Genomic DNA, 21,807 nt, shown 5'->3' on the forward strand with positions numbered 1-21,807 from the left:
GCAAGAGTGAGTACCCCGGGATTTCTGTCAAAAACATTTCCTTTGATGAAAGGAACCAGGCAAGGATGCCCGATGTCACCACTATTGTTTAACTTGGCTATTGAACCACTGGCTAGACGTTTGAATGAGGGGGGGTGGTTTGAAGGGATCAAGGTAGGGAGGAAGTCATTGTACTCAGCCTTGTTTGCTGACGATATAATCCTGTTCATGAGCAAACCTAAAACGCAATTGAGTAGAGTCATAGAACAAATTGAGGAGTTTGGGAGGTTAGCAGGGTTTAGACTTAACAAAAACAAATGTGAAATTCTCTTCTTGGACAAAAAGAGAGCGGAGGAGGAGAGGGGTGCATTATGTGACATTCCAATAGCTAGAAATACAATTAAATACTTGGGAGTACAGGTTGGGAGGGATACTAAGACCATATATTCATTAAATTATTCCCCTTTGATCGAGAAAATTGAACGTGAACTGCAAGGTTGGGCAAATTTGCCGTTGACTCTTCTGGGAAGAAATCATCTAATAAAAATGATGAGCTTTTCCAAGCTTCTCTATCCAATGCAGACAATCTGATTGCTTCTTAAACACTCGGATGTGAACAGATTGACAAAAGCGTTCTCACGTTTTTTTGTGGAAGGGATATAGGCCAAGGATTAGTGCCAAAAAGCTAATGTTATCAACGGAAAATGGAGTGATCAGACTACCTAACATCAGGGGGTACAATTTGGCCTGTATCTTAAGACATGTAGTCGATTGGATTAAATGAACAAGTAGGTATTCTGACTGGGATATAGAGGCTGAATTTTGTAAACCTTGGAATGGAGAAAGTTCATAAGCGTTATATGTTCTAGAGAAGAAATAATACAAATAATGTCCACATTTGTGTCTACGGAATGGTACATGAAGGAAGACCTGTCAGGGTCCCTGTGCGAGCTGAAAGTATAGTTGGCCAAATTCTGGGTTGTGTCGCATGGAGAGGGGAGGGGGGGATGGGAGGGATAGTGTTTATAAGTAATGTTTGTAACAAGTTATCAAGGAATGCTGAAGGGGGGTAGCGGAGACTGAATAATGGAAATATACATTGACGAAGAAGGGAAAGGAGCAAATTTGATGACCGTGACAAATATTTGATCGATACATTGTAGAGACTATGTTATTTGATATTTTGATTTGTTGACCCTTATTTTCTTCATTCTGTACCCTATTTTACCATTACAAGAAAAGAAATAAAAATTTGGTTTTAAAAAAAAAGTGCAGGATAAACTTCCAGTACTCAAAGACACCGTGTCACTGATCGACCTGCGGTGTGCGTCCGGCATTGCAGCAGTAATGGCTGGGGTACAAACAGATCAGCGAGTACTGCAGCAAGCACAACATACTGGGGCAGCGCTACTCTTGTATCCCATAAGTGGAAATATCAAGCAGACGAATAAGTATTGGAATTAGTGAAGTTCCACACAATGCCTACTACCAGAAATAATGCACCTCAGTCAGTCAATCAGGTAGGGGTTTCAGATGGGCTTATATCGGAGATTTAAAAGGGAGTGTCCAAAAGTTTAAGTGCACCTTTTGCTCTGCTTGTTTTTCCTCTATTCGCCTCCTCTTCTTTGATCGATTGCTCTGGCTTTCCTAGAGCCAGAGAACAGCGGAGGTATATGGAAAACAAGCTGGTGGGAAGGAGCAGTTAATTGTTTGACCCCGCCATGATGTACCAAGCGCCTGTACTTGGTGTTAACAGTAATTTTGTGCCAACAGTCCATTTAATGTTGCCTGGCCGGTTGTCCTCAGGGGCAGGGGCAGGGTGTGTGGCAATAATGATGGAGGTGATGGATGCTAGAGCTACCTGTCTGACAGATTTGTTTGTGGGGGTGTGGGTTGCATCTTTGGGGAGTTATAGATGCTATCAGGGCTGTGGAGTCGGTAAGCCAAACCTTCGACTCCGACTCCGACTCAGACTCCTCAAATTCTCTTGCACCGACTCCGACTCCGGCTCCGACTCCGACTCCTACATATATTGCTTATAGTTAGGTGAAAAATTTATTGTAGTACATGAATATGTGTATGTGAACATCAGACATTTAATAATTTTTATGATACAATAATCAAGATATTTGGATAGAACATAACATATATTTATTGGAATACAACTTTAGAACACAAAAAACTGTAATAAATTGTAAATATGTAATACACTATGTAATATACAGTAGATTACATATATATCTTGTGTGTGTGTATATACACTGTATATATATATATATATATATTATATATATTACATATTTACAATTTATTAGTTTTTTTGTGTTCTAAAGTTGTATTCCAATAAATATTTTATGTTCTATCCAAATATCTTGATTATTGTATCATAAAAACAATTAAATGTCTGATGTTCACATTGTACTACAATAAATTTTTCACTTAAATATAAGCATTATACTAAATGTTGTTATTTAGTAAAATATTCAGCACATTCTGCATTGCACTCCTGTCCCCAATTTATTATATATTTTAGGAGTCGGAGTCGGTGCATTTTATACCGACTCCGACTCCGACTCCACCAAAATGAGCTCCGACTCCGACTCCGACTCCACGACTCCGACTCCACAGCCCTGGATGCTATACTCTCTGACAGAAGTTATGTCGCTTATACATGTTATGTAAATAAAAGCTTAGAACCGGACTTTAAATTCATCCATTGGTTTTATAAATTACTCTTTTGAAAGCTGAAACCCTCCCAAATTTGGTTTAGGTTATGAAAATAAAGTTGCTGCAAAGCTGAAATATTGATCATTTAATGAACATAGAAAGGTCAGATTTTGGCAAGACAAAAGTTTTGTCACCCACAGAAAGTAATGTGAAATTCAAACAAATAATTAACATCTAATACAAAGGTATATTGCATAACATTGGTGAATGACGTTGTGGTGCTATTAGAGCCATATTTAATATTTTGTGTGACTTCCACGAGCTTGAAGAACTGCATCCTTGCGGTTCAACAATGATTCATACAGTTTATTGATGCAGTCATCAGGAATAGCAAAGAATGCAGTCTTGCATGACTTCCAGAGTTCATCTAGATTCTTTGGTTTTGTCTTCCAAGCTTCCTCTTTCATCCTACCCCAAACATGCTCAATCATGTTCATGTCTGGTGACTGGGCTGGCCAGTCCTTGAGCACCTTGATCTTCTTTGCCAGGAGGACTTTGTTCTAGAGATGGATGTATGAGTTATTGATATTGACTTCTACCTTGCAAATGTTTTGCACACCCCCATACTGAATGTAACCCCAGACCATGATCTTTCCACCACAAAACGTAACTGTTTTATGGGTGTATTTTTGATTCATACGGGCTCCAGTAGGTCTCCTGCAGTATTTGTGGTGGCTGTGGTGTAATTCAACTGAAGATTCATCAGAGAACCTTCTGCCACTTTTCCAGGGCATTCTGGGCACTGATTTGACCATGGAGGCTATTTCGAGATAGAATCCTACAAACTGTTCTAGTTGACACAGGGACTTGAGGTGACCAGGCCTGTTGAAGCTCTGCTGCAGTGGAAGAGGGGCTGGCTTTGGATTTTCTAACCAATAAATGTTCCTCCTGAGCAGTTGTCTTGCGGGGTCTGCCGGCCCTGGGCTTGTCAAAAACATCTCCAGTCTCTTCAAATCTTTTTTTAATTCTTTGTACTGGACGCTGAGACACATTAAAAGGTGCCAGCCACCTCTGCAGTGGATCTGGTCTTCAGCCTCTTGATAAATAAGGCTTTGGTCGCAGGGTGGATTTTTGGCATGTTTTCAGAGGTCAAGTTGCAGTTCAACTGAAGGTCTGGGGTACTGGGTTTCTTTTTATACACACCCACTAATTAAGCAATCATTTAGTGAGCACAGGTGAGGATGTAAACTAGGATTGGGTGCATTATATGACAAGGCGACAAAACGTTTGTCTTGCCAAAATCTGACCTTTCTGTGTTCATTAAATGATCAATATTTCAGCTTTGCAGCCACTTTATTTTCATAACCTAAACCAAATTTGGAAGGTTTCAGCTTTCAAAAGAATAATTTATAAAACCAATGGATGAATTTAAAGTCAGGTTATAAGCTTTTATTTACATAACATGGATAAGCGACACAACTTCTGTCAGGGAGTGTATAGCTACCTGCTTGTCAGACCCTTGTCACGGGGTATAGGGAAGGGAAGTGTTAATGTTATCTGGTTGCTTGTAGTCTGAAGTAATGTAATATTCTTACCTAATGAGGAGTTTACATGGCAAGAAACAAGTTGTTAAATTACCGCAGATTGGTCATTTACAAACAGATTAGTAGTAGTTTACTTTTTAGAGAGACCAACAAGTGTTCTATGTGCACAGAAAGAATGTTCATGATCGTTCCGTATTCATCGAATATCAATGTTGTTAGCAGAACATCTCCTGTTTTCAAAAGACGATATACTGCCATTAAAGATTTTTACGCCTGATTAATAATCATCACACCCAGTGAACTTGCATTGCTTGTCCTTTGGGCGTTTTCCGGCCTGTGTAGACAGGCCAAATTAATAACAAGAATTCCTACAAACGCTTGTTCCTTGATTATTAGCTCATCTAAATAGGCCATAGTTCTTCTGGTGTTCAGGGACAGGAAAGAAGGTGAACCAACACCTGTGATGGCAAAGCTACTTTTCTATCAGACCCATAATCGCAGAAAAGGAAGGGAATTTGTTTAACTGTAGTAGATGGAATTCATAAGGACATACTTGTACTGTACTATTGTTGTCTAATTGACTCCTCAACACAATCTGCTAACCAGCTCAATTATATGTGCACCTATCTACAGCGTACAACATAAAAATACAGCAAGTATACAGATATTAAAGGAAAACATAATAAAAATACAGGATTTTTCATTTAATAGAAATGTAAAATACAGAAACCCACACTTGCCTTTCATTTTACAGAGAATCTCTATAAAGCAAGATTACACCTATTAATTGGACTACATTTACGAGATTAGAGCCACTATGGCTTGTTCAGACATCCGTGCACATTGGTCCGATCTCGGACTGCAATACATGGAGTGGCCGTGGCTCTCCTAGCCAGAGCATGACAGCTTCACACACTTCTATAAGGCTGCACGCTTGGGTTGGGAGAACCACCGCTACTCCATGTATTGTCATCCAAGATCAGAACGATGTGCATGGACACCTGAATGAGCTTTTATGCTGCTGAATCTCTCGTATCCATTATAATCAGCAGTAATGGAATGGTGTACCTGTATTATCAAGCAGTATGATCATGTTATTCCAAGCTAAACTGTGCTGTGGCTTCAGAAATGTAGCATTTCTCCAGGCATTGAGTGCATCCATATGTCTGTTTAAATCTGCATACTGAAATGAAACAGAAGAAGACAAAATAGAATATTTAATATACCCAGAATCTTGAAAAACTAAGACCAGAGAAATACTCTTGTTTTTTTGTTTATCCTTAAAGACCGTACCAACTTGTTTTCCAGTGAAGTGACATATTTAATCTACCAAGATCCAGTTTAGAACTTGCATACTCATAAAAGCAGATCTTGAAACTCCACCCACAGCCCAGTCACTCAGGGAGAATGGGTCCCGCCCCAGTGATGCCGGATCAATTTCCAATTCAGGAAGTTGACATGACATCACCGGACATCAGAGGTCACTACAGCATGGTTGACGTGACGGGGATGAACGGAAAGTGATAGCGCTGCTCACAGGCTGTATTGGAAAAAGAAGGTATTTAGAAAAAGCCTTCTTTCCCAGCTTTAAATCGAAGTGGCCACTATGCTTTGTAGTGGACCATATCTTTAATTGAGCATAGAGCATGTACTCTGACATTGTATCACTAATTATACCCCCTCACCTCCCCAATATTCTTCCCATATGTAGGGGTCTAGAAGTAGAATAGCCCAGAAAAGGTTTCTAGCACTTTGGTGTGAGGTTTTCTTTCACGTTGCCATAAATGGTTAACGTTTGTTGTAACTAAACTGGAAATTTAAAACCCGTAACGTTCTGCACCTTGTTCCATTTTTCTTGCGGTGTACCATAACTTTTGCAACTTAAGGATTTAATTGATAAACGCTTGCACTGAACTTTGTATGAGGCATCAAGTGTTCAACCTCCCTAAATAAAAATTAACCAACTACAGGCAAGTCCTAATTGGGAGCATTAATGCTTTCAAACTAAATTTCATGGTTAAACTTTAAAATTCCCATTTTCTTTTTTTCAAAAGAAAAGGTTTAAATAATACTTAGAAATTGTAGCTTGTAAACAGATTAAACCACAGAAGAGATGTACTGACTCATGAAATGAATTCTTGATAATATAAATATCGTTTATCAGTAGCAAGAACACATTGTTAATCTTCCGCTAACAATGGAGAAGGAATTTGTGGATCATTGCACATATACAATGCAGATAACTAGGGATAATGCATCTAAGGCGTTCTAGGCTGGATCAAATAGCGCCGATACTAGATAAGTCTTTTTCAACAAACTCCATAAAGGCTACATTCACTCATCTGTGTCCAGTTTTACATTCTTGTAAAATCGACCATTTTTGTCTTGCTTGTCATCCATGTTGCATCTTTTTTTTTCTCATCAGTTTTTAAACCCATAACAACACTTTACGTTCTGGTGTGCCATGTCGGCCTACTGACTTTGATTCGGGCTCAGAAACGGAGCTTGCATTTTTGCCGGTAAATAACTGATTAGGTCGGGGCCACACGGGGATCTACTGCGATCCTCGCACGACACTCGGCTCATGCTGGCAGTACAGCAGGAGCTGAGTGTCACTGCGACTGAGGTCCGATCATGCGATCGGACCTCAGCTGCGGGGGGCGGGCTGGCACTGAGGAGGGGCGGACAGGTGCTGCGGAGGGGAGGGAGGGATTTATCTCCCTCTCTCCTCCGTTGCCGGCTATTGCCATTCTCGTCCTGCACTCACGCACGGTACACCGGTGTACTGCGAGTGCAGTGCAAGAGAAACAAGACTCGGTTCGATTAGGGCTGAGAAAATAATCGCTCATGGGTGGTGGGACATAGGCTAATATTGGTCCGAGTGGAATGCGATAAAACATCGTATTCCCCTCACTACGATTTTCATGCCGTGTGGCTTAGCCTTATTGCCATCATCTGTCTCTAACAGCCAGGCATGAAGCAGCGCACTGCACAGTGGTGGTTAACCTCTTAAATGCCACTGTCAATCTAAGACAGTGGCATTTACAGTGCAATTTTGGGAAATAATATTCTATATCGCCCATCGGCACACCTGTGACACGCCAATGGGTTGACTTGACAGTAATGATGAGAGTTTTGAAATACTCGGATTCGCGATACTCGTAATTAGTACTGTCTAATACGTATGCATTCCGAATAGTGTGTGCAATGCAAGTCAATGGGGAATACTTGCAATGTAACGAGTAACCAGATTGCCGTACTATTCGCTACTCGCACGAATAGTGTGGCATTCGGGTTACTCGTTACATGGCGAGTATTCCCCATTGACTTGCATTGCACACACTATTCAGAATGCATACGTATTAGACAGTACTCGTTATAAGGGTCATGACAGTGCTTCTATGAAACTAAGCCTGTGATTAGTATTCATACGAGACTGATTTTTCCTATATACAGCAATACTGTAATAGTAGTATTCAAATCCCCTAAGTTGACTAAGCGCAGGAAACAAGAAACAATTGTTGAATTGCACTTTTTTTTTTTTAAGCAAAGCAGTCAAAGTTTAGACCTAAATCCCGTTGAGAATCCGTAGCAAGACTTGAACATTGCAGATCACAGACAATCACCATCCAATCTCACTGAGCTAGAGCTATTTTTCAAAGAGGTGCGAAAAAGAGGAAAAAAAGAGTTCCTACAAAGTATTGGACTCAGCGGGGCTGAATACAATTTCATGTCATATTTTCACTTATATTTTTAAAATATTTAGAAAACCATTTATCATTTCCTTTACATTTCACAAATACTTGCTAATTAGTGTTGGTGGATCACATAAAATCCCAAACAAATATATTTAAACCATCACTCCAGCGTTTGTTTCATCAGTGCTGGAGTGGTGTTTTAAATGCAAGTTCTTTGCCACTTGTCTTATAATCACCCTTCGGTGGCTACATCGTTTTTTTTTCTACACCGCTTCAGTCCTGCAGCACCATCTAGTGCCATAACGTCTGACTAACTGGAAGTCAGAATTTATGTCACAAGCGCCCAATGCAACTCTATGAGAGCCTTAACGAGGCCAGAATGAGGCTCTCATAGAAAAGCATTGAAGTGACATTCTCCATGAAACACTGGAGATGTTGGCAGGTCACAAATCGCCGCACACTGACTGGAGTGTCGCTGTAAAAAGATGAACACAGCGGCAGGAGAGTATAAGACAGGGGTCAGGGGACTTACATGTAACAGCAACACTCCAATTCTGCAATAAGAAAGAAAAAAAAATCTAGAGTGGGGCTTTGCATTTGCAAGTACAACCTGAAAAGAAGGGAAAAAAAAATGGAAAAGTCCACAGGGTAGGAATAATTTTTCAAGGCAATTTAAATGGGAGTATGACCTTAGGGTGATAATACAAGACAAGACATAGAATAGGACTTGGCCTAGTCCAATATTTCATGTAATTCAATTAACACTAACTAAAGAATCAGTGTACAAACTCCTCATGAGGTGCCAACTGGTACCAATCCAAATATACCATGGGTTATATACCATATGGGTGCATCGCTCTATGCATCAATTAGCGCTCCCTTGATGTGATCACAAAGTGCCGATGGGTGGCTATGACAGACGGGAGTCTGTTGAAGACTTCCGTGATTGTCATCTGAGAGCTCCATGGTTGGGCTTCAGAGGACACTGATTTTTACTATATTCAGCAATAATATGGTTTGCCGTATATAGTGCAAGTGATAAGGCAATTTCAGGTTGAAATCCTCTAAGGAAATACATAATTAGAAAAAAAAGGAAACAAAACCCACATTATAGTTTAAATCATTCCTTCCCCCTCCCCATGAAAAGTAAAGATAAAAAAATAAACCTAATCAGTGTTCACAAAAGTCTGATCTATCAAAATCTAAAAATAGTTAACCCAATTAGCAAACAGACAAATATTCACAACAAAATTTCAATTTATTTTTTTTGGAGGGAGGGACTCTAAAAAGTTGTCAAAATGTTGTGTATCTATCACAAAATGGTATCCGTAAAAATGATGTCTCTACCTGCAAAAAATAAACCTTTGTACAGCTTCATCGACTGAAAAATAAAAAAATTACAGGAGTCAGAAAATGGCGATAACCCTCCAAATTTTTTTTTTTAAATTTCTGATTGTTTTTCAGTGCAAAAATAATAAGGAAAACTGGATAAGTTTGGTGTCATTGTAAATCATACCAATGAGGAGAATCATGATGCCATGTATTTTTACCATACATTGTACGACGTAAAAACGATGTACTCATTGTTGCTAAACAATTCTTGTATTTCTTTATGTTCAAAACCAAATAAAATGATATTAAAAGAAACTCAATAGGTCAATGTGCAGCCTGAGGTAAAAAAGAGAAAACAACACACCGTACATGGGTGTGTACAACGGAAGTGTGTATGTAGCATTACACTGTAAATTACTACTACACAGCTTAGACCGTTTGATATACAGTCAGGGCCAGAAATATTTGGACAGTGACACAAGTTTTGTTATTTTAGCTGTTTACAAAAACATGTTCAGAAATACAATTATATATATAATATGGGCTGAAAGTGCACACTCCCAGCTGCAATATGAGAGTTTTCACATCCAAATCGGAGAAAGGGTTTAGGAATCATAGCTCTGTAATGCATAGCCTCCTCTTTTTCAAGGGACCAAAAGTAATTGGACAAGGGACTCTAAGGGCTGCAATTAACTCTGATCAAATCAATCATAGAGAGAAAATGTAGGTTTCAGCTCACCCATATGATAACCTCCAGGCTGCAATGGATGCCCGCAATCCCCTGGACAGGCAGGTCCGTAGTCCAAGACAGCAGCAAAAGGGTTGAAGGGATGGGACTCAGCACCAATACTATATGATAAAAACTTGGAAGCTTTAATTCAATATTTAAAAGCGATCACAGGTCATCCAGAAAAAACGCCGTGCGGCTGCCTTGCGGCTAAGCTTGACGCGTTTCGGACAGAGAAGAAGGGAATTTTGTTTACTTACCGTAAATTCCTTTTCTTCTAGCTCCAATTGGGAGACCCAGACAATTGGGTGTATAGGCTATGCCTCCGGAGGCCGCACAAAGTATTACACTAAAAGTGTAAAGCCCCTCCCCTTCTGCCTATACACCCCCCGTGCTCCCACGGGCTCCTCAGTTTTGGTGCAAAAGCAAGAAGGAGGAAAAAAAAATTATAAACTGGTTTAAAGTAAATTCAATCCGAAGGAATATCGGAGAACTGAAACCATTCAACATGAACAACATGTGTACACAAAAAAACAGGGGCGGGTGCTGGGTCTCCCAATTGGAGCTAGAAGAAAAGGAATTTACGGTAAGTAAACAAAATTCCCTTCTTCTTTGTCGCTCCATTGGGAGACCCAGACAATTGGGACGTCCAAAAGCAGTCCCTGGGTGGGTAAATAATACCTCATAATAGAGCCGGAACGGCTCCGTCCTACAGGTGGGCAACCGCCGCCTGAAAGACTCGCCTACCTAGGCTGGCATCTGCCGAAGCATAGGTATGCACCTGATAGTGTTTCGTGAAAGTGTGCAGGCTCGACCAGGTAGCCGCCTGACACACCTGCTGAGCCGTAGCCTGGTGCCTCAAAGCCCAGGACGCACCCATGGCTCTGGTAGAATGGGCCTTCAGCCCTGAGGGAACCGGAAGCCCAGCAGAACGGTAAGCTTCGAGCGGTAAGCTTCGAGAATTGGTTCCTTGATCCACCGAGCCAGGGTTGATTTGGAAGCCTGTGACCCTTTACGCTGGCCAGCGACAAGGACAAAGAGTGCATCCGAGCGGCGCAGGGGCGCCGTACGAGAAATGTAGAGTCTGAGTGCTCTCACCAGATCTAACAAGTGCAAATCCTTTTCACATTGGTGAACTGGATGAGGACAAAAAGAGGGTAAGGAGATATCCTGATTGAGATGAAAGGGGGATACCACCTTAGGGAGAAATTCCGGAACCGGACGCAGAACCACCTTGTCCTGGTGAAACACCAGGAAGGGGGCTTTGCATGACAGAGCTGCCAGCTCAGACACTCTCCTAAGTTAAGCGACTGCTACTAGGAAAACCACTTTTTGCGAAAGGCGTGCGAGAGAAATATCCCTCATTGGCTCGAACGGTGGTTTCTGAAGAACCATCAGCACCCTGTTCAGATCCCAGGGTTCCAACGGACGTTTGTAAGGAGGGACGATGTGACAAACCCCCTGCAGGAACGTGCGTACCTGTGGAAGTCTGGCCAGGCGCTTCTGAAAAAACACAGAGCGCAGAGACTTGTCCCTTAAGGGAGCCGAGTGACAAACCCTTTTCCAATCCGGACTGAAGAAAGGACAGAAAAGTGGGCAATGCAAATGGCCAGGGAGAAAAACCCCCAGCAGAGCACCACGACAGGAATATTTTCCACGTCCTGTGGTAGATCTTGGCGGACGTTGGTTTCCTGGCCTGTCTCATAGTGGCAATGACCTCTTGAGATAATCCTGAAGACGCTAGGATCCAGGACTCAATGGCCACATAGTCAGGTTGAGGGCCGCAGAATTCAGATGGAAAAAACGGCCCTTGAGACAGCAAGTCTGGTCGGTCTGGTAGTGCCCACGGTTGGCCGACCGTGAGATGCCACAGATCCGGGTACCACGACCTCCTCGGCCAGTCTGGAGCGACGAGGATGGCGCGGCGGCAGTCGGCCCTGATCTTGCGTAACACTCTGGGCAACAGTGCCAGCGGAGGAAACACATAAGGGAGTTGAAACTGCGACCAATCTTGAACTAAGGCGTCTGCCGCCAGAGCTCTGTGATCGTGAGAACGTGCCATGAATGCCGTGACCTTGTTGTTGTGCCGGGACGCCATTAGGTCGACGTCCGGCATCCCCCAGCGGCAACAGATCTCCTGAAACACGTCCGGGTGAAGGGACCATTCCCCTGCGTCCATGCCCTGGCGACTGAGAAAATCTGCTTCCCAGTTTTCCACGCCTGGGATGTGGACTGCGGAGATGGTGGAGGCCGTGGCTTCCACCCACATCAAAATCCGCCGGACTTCCTGGAAGGCTTGCCGACTGCGTGTTCCCCCTTGGTGGTTGATGTAAGCCACCGCTGTGGAGTTGTCCGATTGAATTCGGATCTGCTTGCCTTCCAGCCACTGCTGGAACGCTTTCAGGGCAAGATACACTGCCCTGATCTCCAGAACATTGATCTGAAGTGAGGACTCTTGCTGGGTCCACGTACCCTGAGCCCTGTGGTGGAGAAAGACTGCTCCCCACCCTGACAGACTCGCGTCAGTCGTGACCACCGCCCAGGATGGGGGTAGGAAGGATTTCCCCTTCGATAATGAAGTGGGAAGAAGCCACCACCGAAGGGAAGCTTTGGTCGCCTGAGAGAGGGAGACGTTCCTGTCGAGGGACGTCGGCTTCCTGTCCCATTTGCGTAGGATGTCCCATTGAAGAGGACGCAGGTGAAACTGCGCGAAAGGGACTGCCTCCATTGCTGCCACCATCTTCCCCAGGAAGTGCATGAGGCGCCTCAAGGGGTGTGACTGACCTTGAAGGAGAGCTTGCACCCCCGTCTGTAGTGAGCGCTGCTTGTTCAGCGGAAGCTTCACTATCGCTGAGAGGGTATGAAACTCCATGCCAAGATATGTCAGCGATTGGGCCGGTGTCAGATTTGACTTTGGAAAATTGATGATCCACCCGAAACTCTGGAGAGTCTCCAGAGTAGCGGTGAGGCTGTGCTGGCATGCCTCTTGAGAGGGAGCCTTGACCAGCAGATCGTCTAAGTAAGGGATCACCGAGTGACCCTGAGAGTGGAGGACCGCGACTACTGTAGCCATGACCTTGGTGAAAACCCGTGGGGCTGTTGCCAGGCCGAACGGCAGTGCCACGAACTGAAGGTGTTCGTCTCCTATGGCGAAGCGCAGAAAGCGCTGATGCTCTGGAGCAATCGGAACGTGGAGATAGGCATCTTTGATATCGATCGATGCAAGGAAATCTCCTTGAGACATTGAGGCGATGACGGAGCGGAGGGATTCCATCCGGAACCGCCTGGTCTTTACGTGTTTGTTGAGCAGTTTTAGGTCCAGGACAGGACGGAAAGACCCGTCCTTCTTTGGAACCACAAACAGGTTGGAGTAAAAACCGTGACCCTGTTGCTGAAGAGGAACAGGGACCACCACTCCCTTCTGTCTTCAGAGTGCCCAGCGCCTGCAGAAGAGCATCGGCTCGCTCGGGAGGCGGAGATGTCCTGAAGAATCGAGTCGGAGGATGAGAGCTGAACTCTATCCTGTAACCGTGAGACAGAATGTCTCTCACCCAACAGTCTTTTACCTGTGGCAGCCAGGTGTCGCAAAAGCGGGAGAGCCTGCCACCGACCGAGGATGCGTTGTGAAGCGGCCATAAGTCATGAGGAAGCCGCCTTGGTAGCGGCACCTCCGGCGGTCTTTTTAGGGCGTGACTTAGACCGCCATGAATCGGAGTTCCTCTGATCCTTCTGAGGCCTTTTGGACGAGGAGAATTGGGACCTGCCCGCACCCCGAAAGGACCGAAACCTCGACTGTCCCCTCCTTTGTTGGAGCAAGTTTGGTTTGGCCTGGGGTAAGGATGTTTCCTTTCCCTTGGATTGCTTGATGATTTCATCCAATCTCTCACCAAACAAACGGTCGCCAGAAAATGGCAAACCGGTTAAGCACTTTTTGGAAGCCGAATCTGCCTTCCATTCCCGTAGCCACAAGGCCCTGCGTATTGCCACCGAATTGTCGGCTGCAACCGCCGTACGGCTCGCAGAGTCCAGGACAGCATTAATAGCGTAGGACGCAAATGCCGACGTTTGAGATGTTATGGAAGCCACTTGCGGCGCAGACGTACGTGTGAGTGCGTCAATTTGCGCTTGACCCGCTGAGATAGCTTGGAGTGCCCATACGGCTGCGAATGCTGGAGCAAAAGACGCGCCGATAGCTTCATAGATGGATTTCAACCAGAGCTCCATCTGTCTGTCAGTGGCATCCTTGAGTGAAGCCCCATCTTCCACAGCAACTATGGATCTAGCCGCCAGTCTGGAGATTGGAGGATCCACCTTGGGACACTGAGTCCAGCCCTTGACCACGTCAGGGGGGAAGGGATAACGTGTATCCTTAAGGCGCTTAGAAAAACGCTTATCTGGACAGGCCCGGTGTTTCTGGACTGCCTCTCTGAAGTCAGAGTGGTCCAGAAACATACTCGTTGTATGCTTGGGGAACCTGAAACGGAATTTCTCCTGCTGAGAAGCTGACTCCTCTACTGGAGGAGCTGAGGGAGAAATATCCAACATTTGATTTATGGACGCGATAAGATCATTCACTATGGCGTCCCCATCAGGAGTATCAAGGTTGAGAGCGGCCTCAGGATCAGAATCCTGATCAGCTACCTCCGGTTCATCATACAGAGAGTCCTCCCGCTGAGACCCTGAACAATGTGATGATGTCGAGGGAATTTCCCAGCGAGGTCGCTTAGGCGGTCTGGGACTGCGGTCCGTGTCAGAGACCTCACCCTGGGATCTATGAGACACCCCGGGGGGACATGGTTGTTCCAACTGAGGGGAACCAGGTGGCAATGATTCCACAGTGCCCATGGTCTGAGATACCGGTCCTGGACTGCAAAGCTTCTAGTATCTTAGCCATAGTCTCAGAAAGCCTTTCAGTAAAAACTGTAAACTCCGTCCCTGTCACCTGGACAGTGTTAGCAGGTGGTTCCCCCTGGGCCACCCTTAGCAGAGGCTCCGGCTGAGTAAGTGCCACAGGGGCCGAGCAGTGCACACAATGAGGGTCAGTGGAACCTGCCGGTAGTGAAGCCGTACATGCGGCGCAGGCAGCATAGTAAGCCTGTGTTTTGGCACCCCTGCTTCTTGTGGGCGCCATGCTGTTGTCTCCCCTGAGCAACCCAGGGGGGTATATAGCCAAAATCAACCGTGCACTATACAGTGTAAAATATAGCCTATAATCATATAATCTATAAGTACACTTCTGCACAAGTGGGGCCAGCACCAGAGGTGCTGCTTACCGGCCGCTCAAAGCGGTTGTGTGGCCACCAGAATCCCTGCCTGGGTCTCCCAGAGCTTGCCTCCCCCCTCCAGCGTCAGAAGAGCTGACAGGAATGGCTGCCGGCGTCCTGAGGAGAGGAGGGGGGCCGTGGGCGTGCCCAGAAAGTGCGGGAAACTGGTGCCCCACTGTGCACAGTGAGGGGGGTGGAGTATGCAAAGCATGCTCCAGCCCTCAGTGCTGACATTCTGTACAGCGTCCCGCCCTTCCCCTGACTGGCAGGCCTGGGGGCGGGAAGAAAATGAGACTAGGCCGCAAAAGCCGGGGACTATAGTTATAAGCGCGGCCGCCGTATAAGCGCGGTCGGCGCGGATGTCCCCGGCGCACTAACAGTCCCAGCCGCGCCGCATGTATAACAATGGCAGCGGCGGTCAGCGCGGTAGTCCCCAATACACTAACACACCCAGCCACGCTGCAGCGTGTGATGGCACAAGTGCGGGTCAGCGCCGCGGTCCCCCGGCGCACTAACACACCCAGCAATGCTGGAGTGTTTCTGTGCGCGGTCCCCACGGGGACACAGAGTACCTCAAAGTAGCAGGGCCATGTCCCTGACGATACTCGGCTCCTTATCCAGCAGAGTCCCCAGGGGCTGTGGATGGAGCACGGTCTCAGTGCCTGGAGACCGATTAGGATCCCACTTCACCCAGAGCCCTAAATGGGATGGGGAAGGAAAACAGCATGTGGGCTCCAGCCTCCGTACCCGCAATGGATACCTCAACCTTAACAACACCGCCGACAAGAGTGGGGTGAGAAGGGAGCATGCTGGGGGCCCCGTTAAGGGCCCTCTTTTCTTCCATCCGACATAGTCAGCAGCTGCTGCTGACTAATCTGTGGAGCTATGCGTGCATGTCTGCCTCCTTCGCACAAAGCAAAAAAACTGAGGAGCCCGTGGGAGCACGGGGGGTGTATAGGCAGAAGGGGAGGGGCTTTACACTTTTAGTGTAATACTTTGTGCGGCCTCCGGAGGCATAGCCTATACACCCAATTGTCTGGGTCTCCCAATGGAGCGACAAAGAAAGGGGGAATTTAAAAACTGTCCTTAAAGGAGTTATCCGACATACACTCCAAAAAAAATTGTAAGCTAATCTGTGCTCTATTGTCATATAAATCACCCTTACATTGTTATTTTTAGTTTTCTAACTTTTGTTCCTCTTGAATTCACCCTTTATTCTCTGCAGCTCCTTGTTTACATTCAGCTCCAACAAACATGACAATTTCCTGTATTCTTGGTTGCCAGACCTCAGTCAGAGCTGGCACCACCGAGCCTCAGTGTCCAGCCCCACCCCCTGCCCGGCCTCAGTGTCCAGAAACGCCCCCTGCCCTCCCTCTGCACATTCAATTGCTGTCAGTATTCTGCCCAGCACCTGACCTCTCAGCATGTGACAGAGCAGAGATCCAGCTTCTCTCATCTGTGACACAGCAATCAGCTCACATCCCATCAACAATGGTAACAGAAAGAGTTGTTACATGTTCCTCACCCCTTATAGATAAATGAATACTGTGTAAGGCCCCTTTCACACGTCAGTGATTCTGGGACGTTTGTGCTTTTTTTTTTAAACGTACCACAATCACTGACATACGCAGACCCATTCTAATGAATGGGTCTGCTCACACATCAGTGATTTTTCACTGCACGTGTCTCCGTGCGGCGTACCTGCGTGTCCGTGATTGCCGCACGGAGACATGTCCATTTTTTTCTGGCATCACTGATGTCCCACGGATCACGCAGTGGTGTGGTCCGTGAAACACATGCCAGAAAAAAAACGTGCTTTTAAAATAAAAAACATTTTAACTCACCCGGCGTCCAGCGATGTCCTCTGCAGCCTGTGCAGCTTGCTGCTTCTGAGCCGGCTCATTATTGTCGCGCATATTCATGATGCGCGACACAGCTGACCCGGAAGCAGCTGCTGCGGGGGTCAGCGCCGGCCGGATGCTGCACCGCGGGAGCGATCAGCACCATGGAGAGCGGGAGCAGGTGAGTTGATTACTAAGTGCAATCACGGGCCACGGAGAACGGAGCCCGGATTGCACTTAGACAACCCACGTGTGCCGTGAATCATGGCACACGCAAGGGACATGTGAGTGTTTTACACGCCAGTGAAAAACGTCACTGTTTTTCACTGACGTGTGAAACGGGCCTAAGGCAGACTATATATAGCACCCAATGTGAGTCTATAGTAGATATATACGCCATGTATGTATGGTACATGTGTGTGTGGGCGTGGTTTGTGTCATATAGTTATGTGTATATATATTATATTATATATATATATATATACATATATATACATACACATAGATTCTCCAGGCTTATCCCTCTATGTGTCACTATATGAATTGACACATTGGGCTCCGAATGTAGAGTGTGCAGATTGCATACGAGTGGTCACATGACCATTCATTCTGACTGTCGACAACTGTGTCTGCTGCATGTGACGTGAGGATTCACATATCTACACTGTGTAGCAGCAAGCAAGAAATGGTGCGATAATAATAATAATCATCATCATCTACAATAAAATATAGTTACTGCAGATTTTTGTGAAAAATCTTGACCACTATTTTTTCCTTGGGCTACATGATATTTTGGTCATGCTGTCATACATCACAGCATGCCTATGTCACTACTAGCATGATGCAGGTCTGTGAGGTGGCTTTCATTTCCGCACTGTCTCGTTCACCGTCTGTCTCATTCACAGTCTGTCTGTCTGTCTCTAGCTTTCCGTCTCTTTTCTTTCCCTGTCTGTCTCTCTCTATTCGTCTCCCCACTGACATCTTATTACCTCTTATACTAACACTGTCCTTTGTTACTATAGTAACCAATCACAGCTGAGATTAATAAACTGTAGTTCCAGGCTCCATTCACTTTAATGGAGTCATGTTTTTTGGAGAGTAACTGTAAAGCACAGGGTTAAATTTTCCTGTGAAACCGTAGTCTACGACGTTCCCTGGGTCACATGGGTCATCTGTGCAAAAAAACGTTATTGTAAATGAGTGCGGATTCCTTTAGCGGACACACACACACACTCACACACTCAGCTTTATATATTATATATATATTTATTTAAAATTGAATATACAGTTGTGTACCGCTCATGGCGGCAGACCACGTTGCTACTAAGGGACCTGTGAGTCAGGGGGCCAGTTCCAGGGCCTGCACTGGACCCTCCTCCGTCCTGTATTGCACGTTCAACTGAACGATAAATGCCAATATAATTGAAAGCAATGATCTGACGGCTCCCTCCTCCATTATTCTCCCGGTGCTTATGAGCTTTGATGTCTCAGTGCAGAGGGCACAATGATGTCACTTCAACGCACCCTCTGCAGACCAGTGCCGAACATTCAGGACACCTGCTGTGAAGATTGGAGTAATTTTTTTAATCATTAGGTGGGGCAGCCATTATACTGTTTTGATCTGTGTAGGGGCCAAAATATAGTTTGCTGGACTGTATGAGGGGGACATTATAGTATTTGGATGTCTATGTAAAGCGCATTATACTGTGTGTGAGCCATTATAAAATGTGGTGAGTTGTGTCGGGGCTATCATACTGTGTTGATGAAACTGTACTTTGTGGGTTGTTGAAAATGGAGGTTCACGAAACTTTGCGTCATCTTTTCAGAGTAGCTACTGAAAAAACTCGTTCTATCAGTCAGTGTAGGGGTAAACAGCCCTCTTTTCAGAGTATCAGAGGCTATTGTTGGGCAGAACCAGGACCTGGATTCCGGATGTGTGATCAGGATCAGGCACTTGTGAAATTAAAAATTAATAGTAAAGTAAAAAAAAAAAAAGAAGAAAGCGCTTCATACTGACCGAGGCTCCGTTGCAGCTGTACACTGCTCCCGTGGCTTCTCCTTCACTTGCTGGACCGCTAATTACTGCTCATTCATATGCACTGCTTTCTCTGTCCTCCGGCTGTCCTGTCTCCTGTGATTGGTTGCAGTCAGACGCACCCTTAGCGTATGTGACAGCATCTGCCTACAACCAATCACGGGCGCCAAGATGGTTGATGAGCGGGAAAGCAATTCAACTCTGCGGATCATTATTGTGGTATAAAACGCATACAATTTTTCACTGTGTTTTTCTCCCATATTATGACACCAAGAACAGAAAAAGCATATGGCTCCAGTATGCAGCCCCCAGCCGTGCGCTTATCTTGGCTGTGTATCCAAATAAGAGGAACTGCATGCGGCTTTTTTCTTGATTTACAAAAATAATTTAAAAATAAACGAAATTCAGTCCCCCCGAATTTTGGTACCCAGGCATGATAAACCACAAAAGCTGGGGGCTGGTATTGTCAGGCTGGAGAGACCCCTATTTATTGAGCCGCCCCGTGCCTAAAAATAGCAGCCTGCAGCCACTCAGGATTGTCACATCCATTAGATGTGACAATCCCAGCACTTTACCTGGCTCTTCCTGGTTGCTCTGGGGCGGTGGCAATCAGGCTAATATGAAGTTAATCACAGCCCACAGCTGCCTCCAAGCCAGATATTAATCGTCAGGGTCTATGAGACACCACCCCCCCTTAGTTATCTGTAAGTGACAGTAAATAAAACACATACACCAAGAAAACACAGTTTTTTCTAATTAAATACATCACCCTCATAAGCCTCTTGATTAGGCTACATTCACAGGACTGCCCCGTTTTTGCAGTCTGCAAAAAAATGGTCATGTTTTTTCACGGATGCAACTGTGTGGCATCCGTTCCGCATATGGTCCGTGTGTCATCTGCGTACCTTCCTATTTTTTTTCATACTGCAAAAAAACGGAAGCAGCTAGATAGCTAGAGGGATAGATAGAGACAGATAGCTAGAGGGATAAATAGAGGGATGGATGAATGAATGAAGGGATAGATAGAGGGATAGATAATAGATGAGAAAGACCAATATAATGTCCTACCCCCCCCCCCCCCCGCATATTCTAAGCTGGCACCCTTTAGTGCCTTTCATGTGGCACTAAAGGGTGCTTAGCCTTGTATTTAGCCAATAAATAAATAAATAATTAAAAAAAAAAAAACGACGTGAGGTCCCCCCTATCTTTTGTAGCCAGCTAGGGTAAAGCAGACGGCTGCAGCCTGCAGACCACAGCTGGCAGCTTCACCTTGGCTGGTAATCCAAAACAGAGGGCAACCCACGCTATTTAAAATTAAATAAATAATTTAAAACAAAAAACGTGGGGTCCCCCCCAAATTGCATCACCAGCCAAGGTAAAGCAGACAGCTGTGGTCTGGTATTCTCAAACTAGGGAGGTCCACCGTTATTGGACACTCCCCAGCCTAAAAATTGCAGGCTACAGCTGCCCCAGAAGTGGCGCATCCATTGGATGTGCCAATCCTGGCGCTTTGCCCCAACTCATCCCGTTGCCCTGGTGCGTTGGCAAACGGGGTAATATATGGGGTTGATGCCAGGTGTGGAATGTCACCTGACATCAAGCCCTGGGGTTGGTGAGGTCAGGCGTCTATCAGATACCCGACATCACCAACCCAGTCAGTAAGAAATAAAAAATAGACAACACATTCCCTCTTTCAACAATTTATTGACAAGAACAATCCAATCCGGGTCCGGCGTAGTCCAATAAGGGGGTCGCACGGCGATCCATACCATAGTCAATGAGACTCCCAGTCAATGAAGAACAAAATGTTCCCCATTGGCTGGGAGAGCCGTGCAGTGACCTGAGCTAACATCAATAGATCAGCCCAGGTCACTGCAGGGGATGCCGAGCGCTGCCGTCAGGAGGTTAGATGAGATCATTACCTGCAGTAAGGATCTCCTGCTCTCCTGACGTCAGCGCTGTCACTGACTTCTATGTCCGTCGCGTTCTACGCAGTATCGCGAGAGCCCGTGACGTCACTGCTAGTGACAGTCTCGGGCCGCCCGCGAGACGGGCAGAGAAGGCAGTGACCGCAGTGACGTCAGGAGGCAGGAGATCGTCACAGCAGGTAATTATCTCATCTAATCTAACCTGCAGCTACATGTGCAGAGAGCAGGGAGCCGCGCACACTGAGCGCTGGCTCCCTGCTCTCCTAGCTACAGTACACATCGGGTTAATTAATCCGATGTGTACTGCAGCTACATGTCACAGTGCAGAGAGCAGGGAGCCGCGCACACTGCTTAGCGCTGGCTCCTTGCTCTCCTAGCTACAGTACACATCGGGTTAATTACCCGATGCCTACTGCAGCTACATGTGCACAGAGCAGGAGCCGGCGCTGGCAGCGTGAGAGCGGCGGAGGCTGGTAACGAAGGTAAATATCGGGTAACCACCTTGGTTACCCGATGTTTACCTTGGTTACAGATTACCGCAGCTGCCAGATGCCGGCTCCTGCTCCCTCCTTGCTCGCTTCATTTCGTCGCTCTCTCGCTGTCACACACAGCGATCTGTGCGTCACAGCGGGAGAGCGACGACCAAAAAATGAAGCTGGACATTCAGCAACGAGCGGCGACCTCACAGCAGGGGCCAGCTCGTTGCTGGATGTCACACACAGCGAAAGCGACGGGACGTCGCTGCAACGTCACAGAAAATGGTGACATAGCAGCGACGTCGTTGTTGCTGTG

The 21,807-nt window shown here is 45.8% G+C and overlaps 1 protein-coding gene across 2 annotated transcripts in view; it reads right to left on the reverse strand.

Annotated features, from left to right (window-relative positions):
- TMTC4 (transmembrane O-mannosyltransferase targeting cadherins 4) overlaps nucleotides 1–21,807 on the reverse strand; it is a 186,343-nt gene that overhangs the window by 93,333 nt on the left and 71,203 nt on the right. For both annotated transcript variants that reach the window (XM_075336704.1, XM_075336699.1), the window contains exon 15: nucleotides 5,259–5,373. In XM_075336704.1, the coding sequence (XP_075192819.1) occupies nucleotides 5,259–5,373 (115 nt within the window). The remainder of the gene's footprint in view (nucleotides 1–5,258; nucleotides 5,374–21,807) is intronic.

Source organism: Anomaloglossus baeobatrachus, chromosome 2 (assembly GCF_048569485.1).
Source record: "Anomaloglossus baeobatrachus isolate aAnoBae1 chromosome 2, aAnoBae1.hap1, whole genome shotgun sequence".
Classification (NCBI taxonomy): domain Eukaryota; kingdom Metazoa; phylum Chordata; class Amphibia; order Anura; family Aromobatidae; genus Anomaloglossus; species Anomaloglossus baeobatrachus.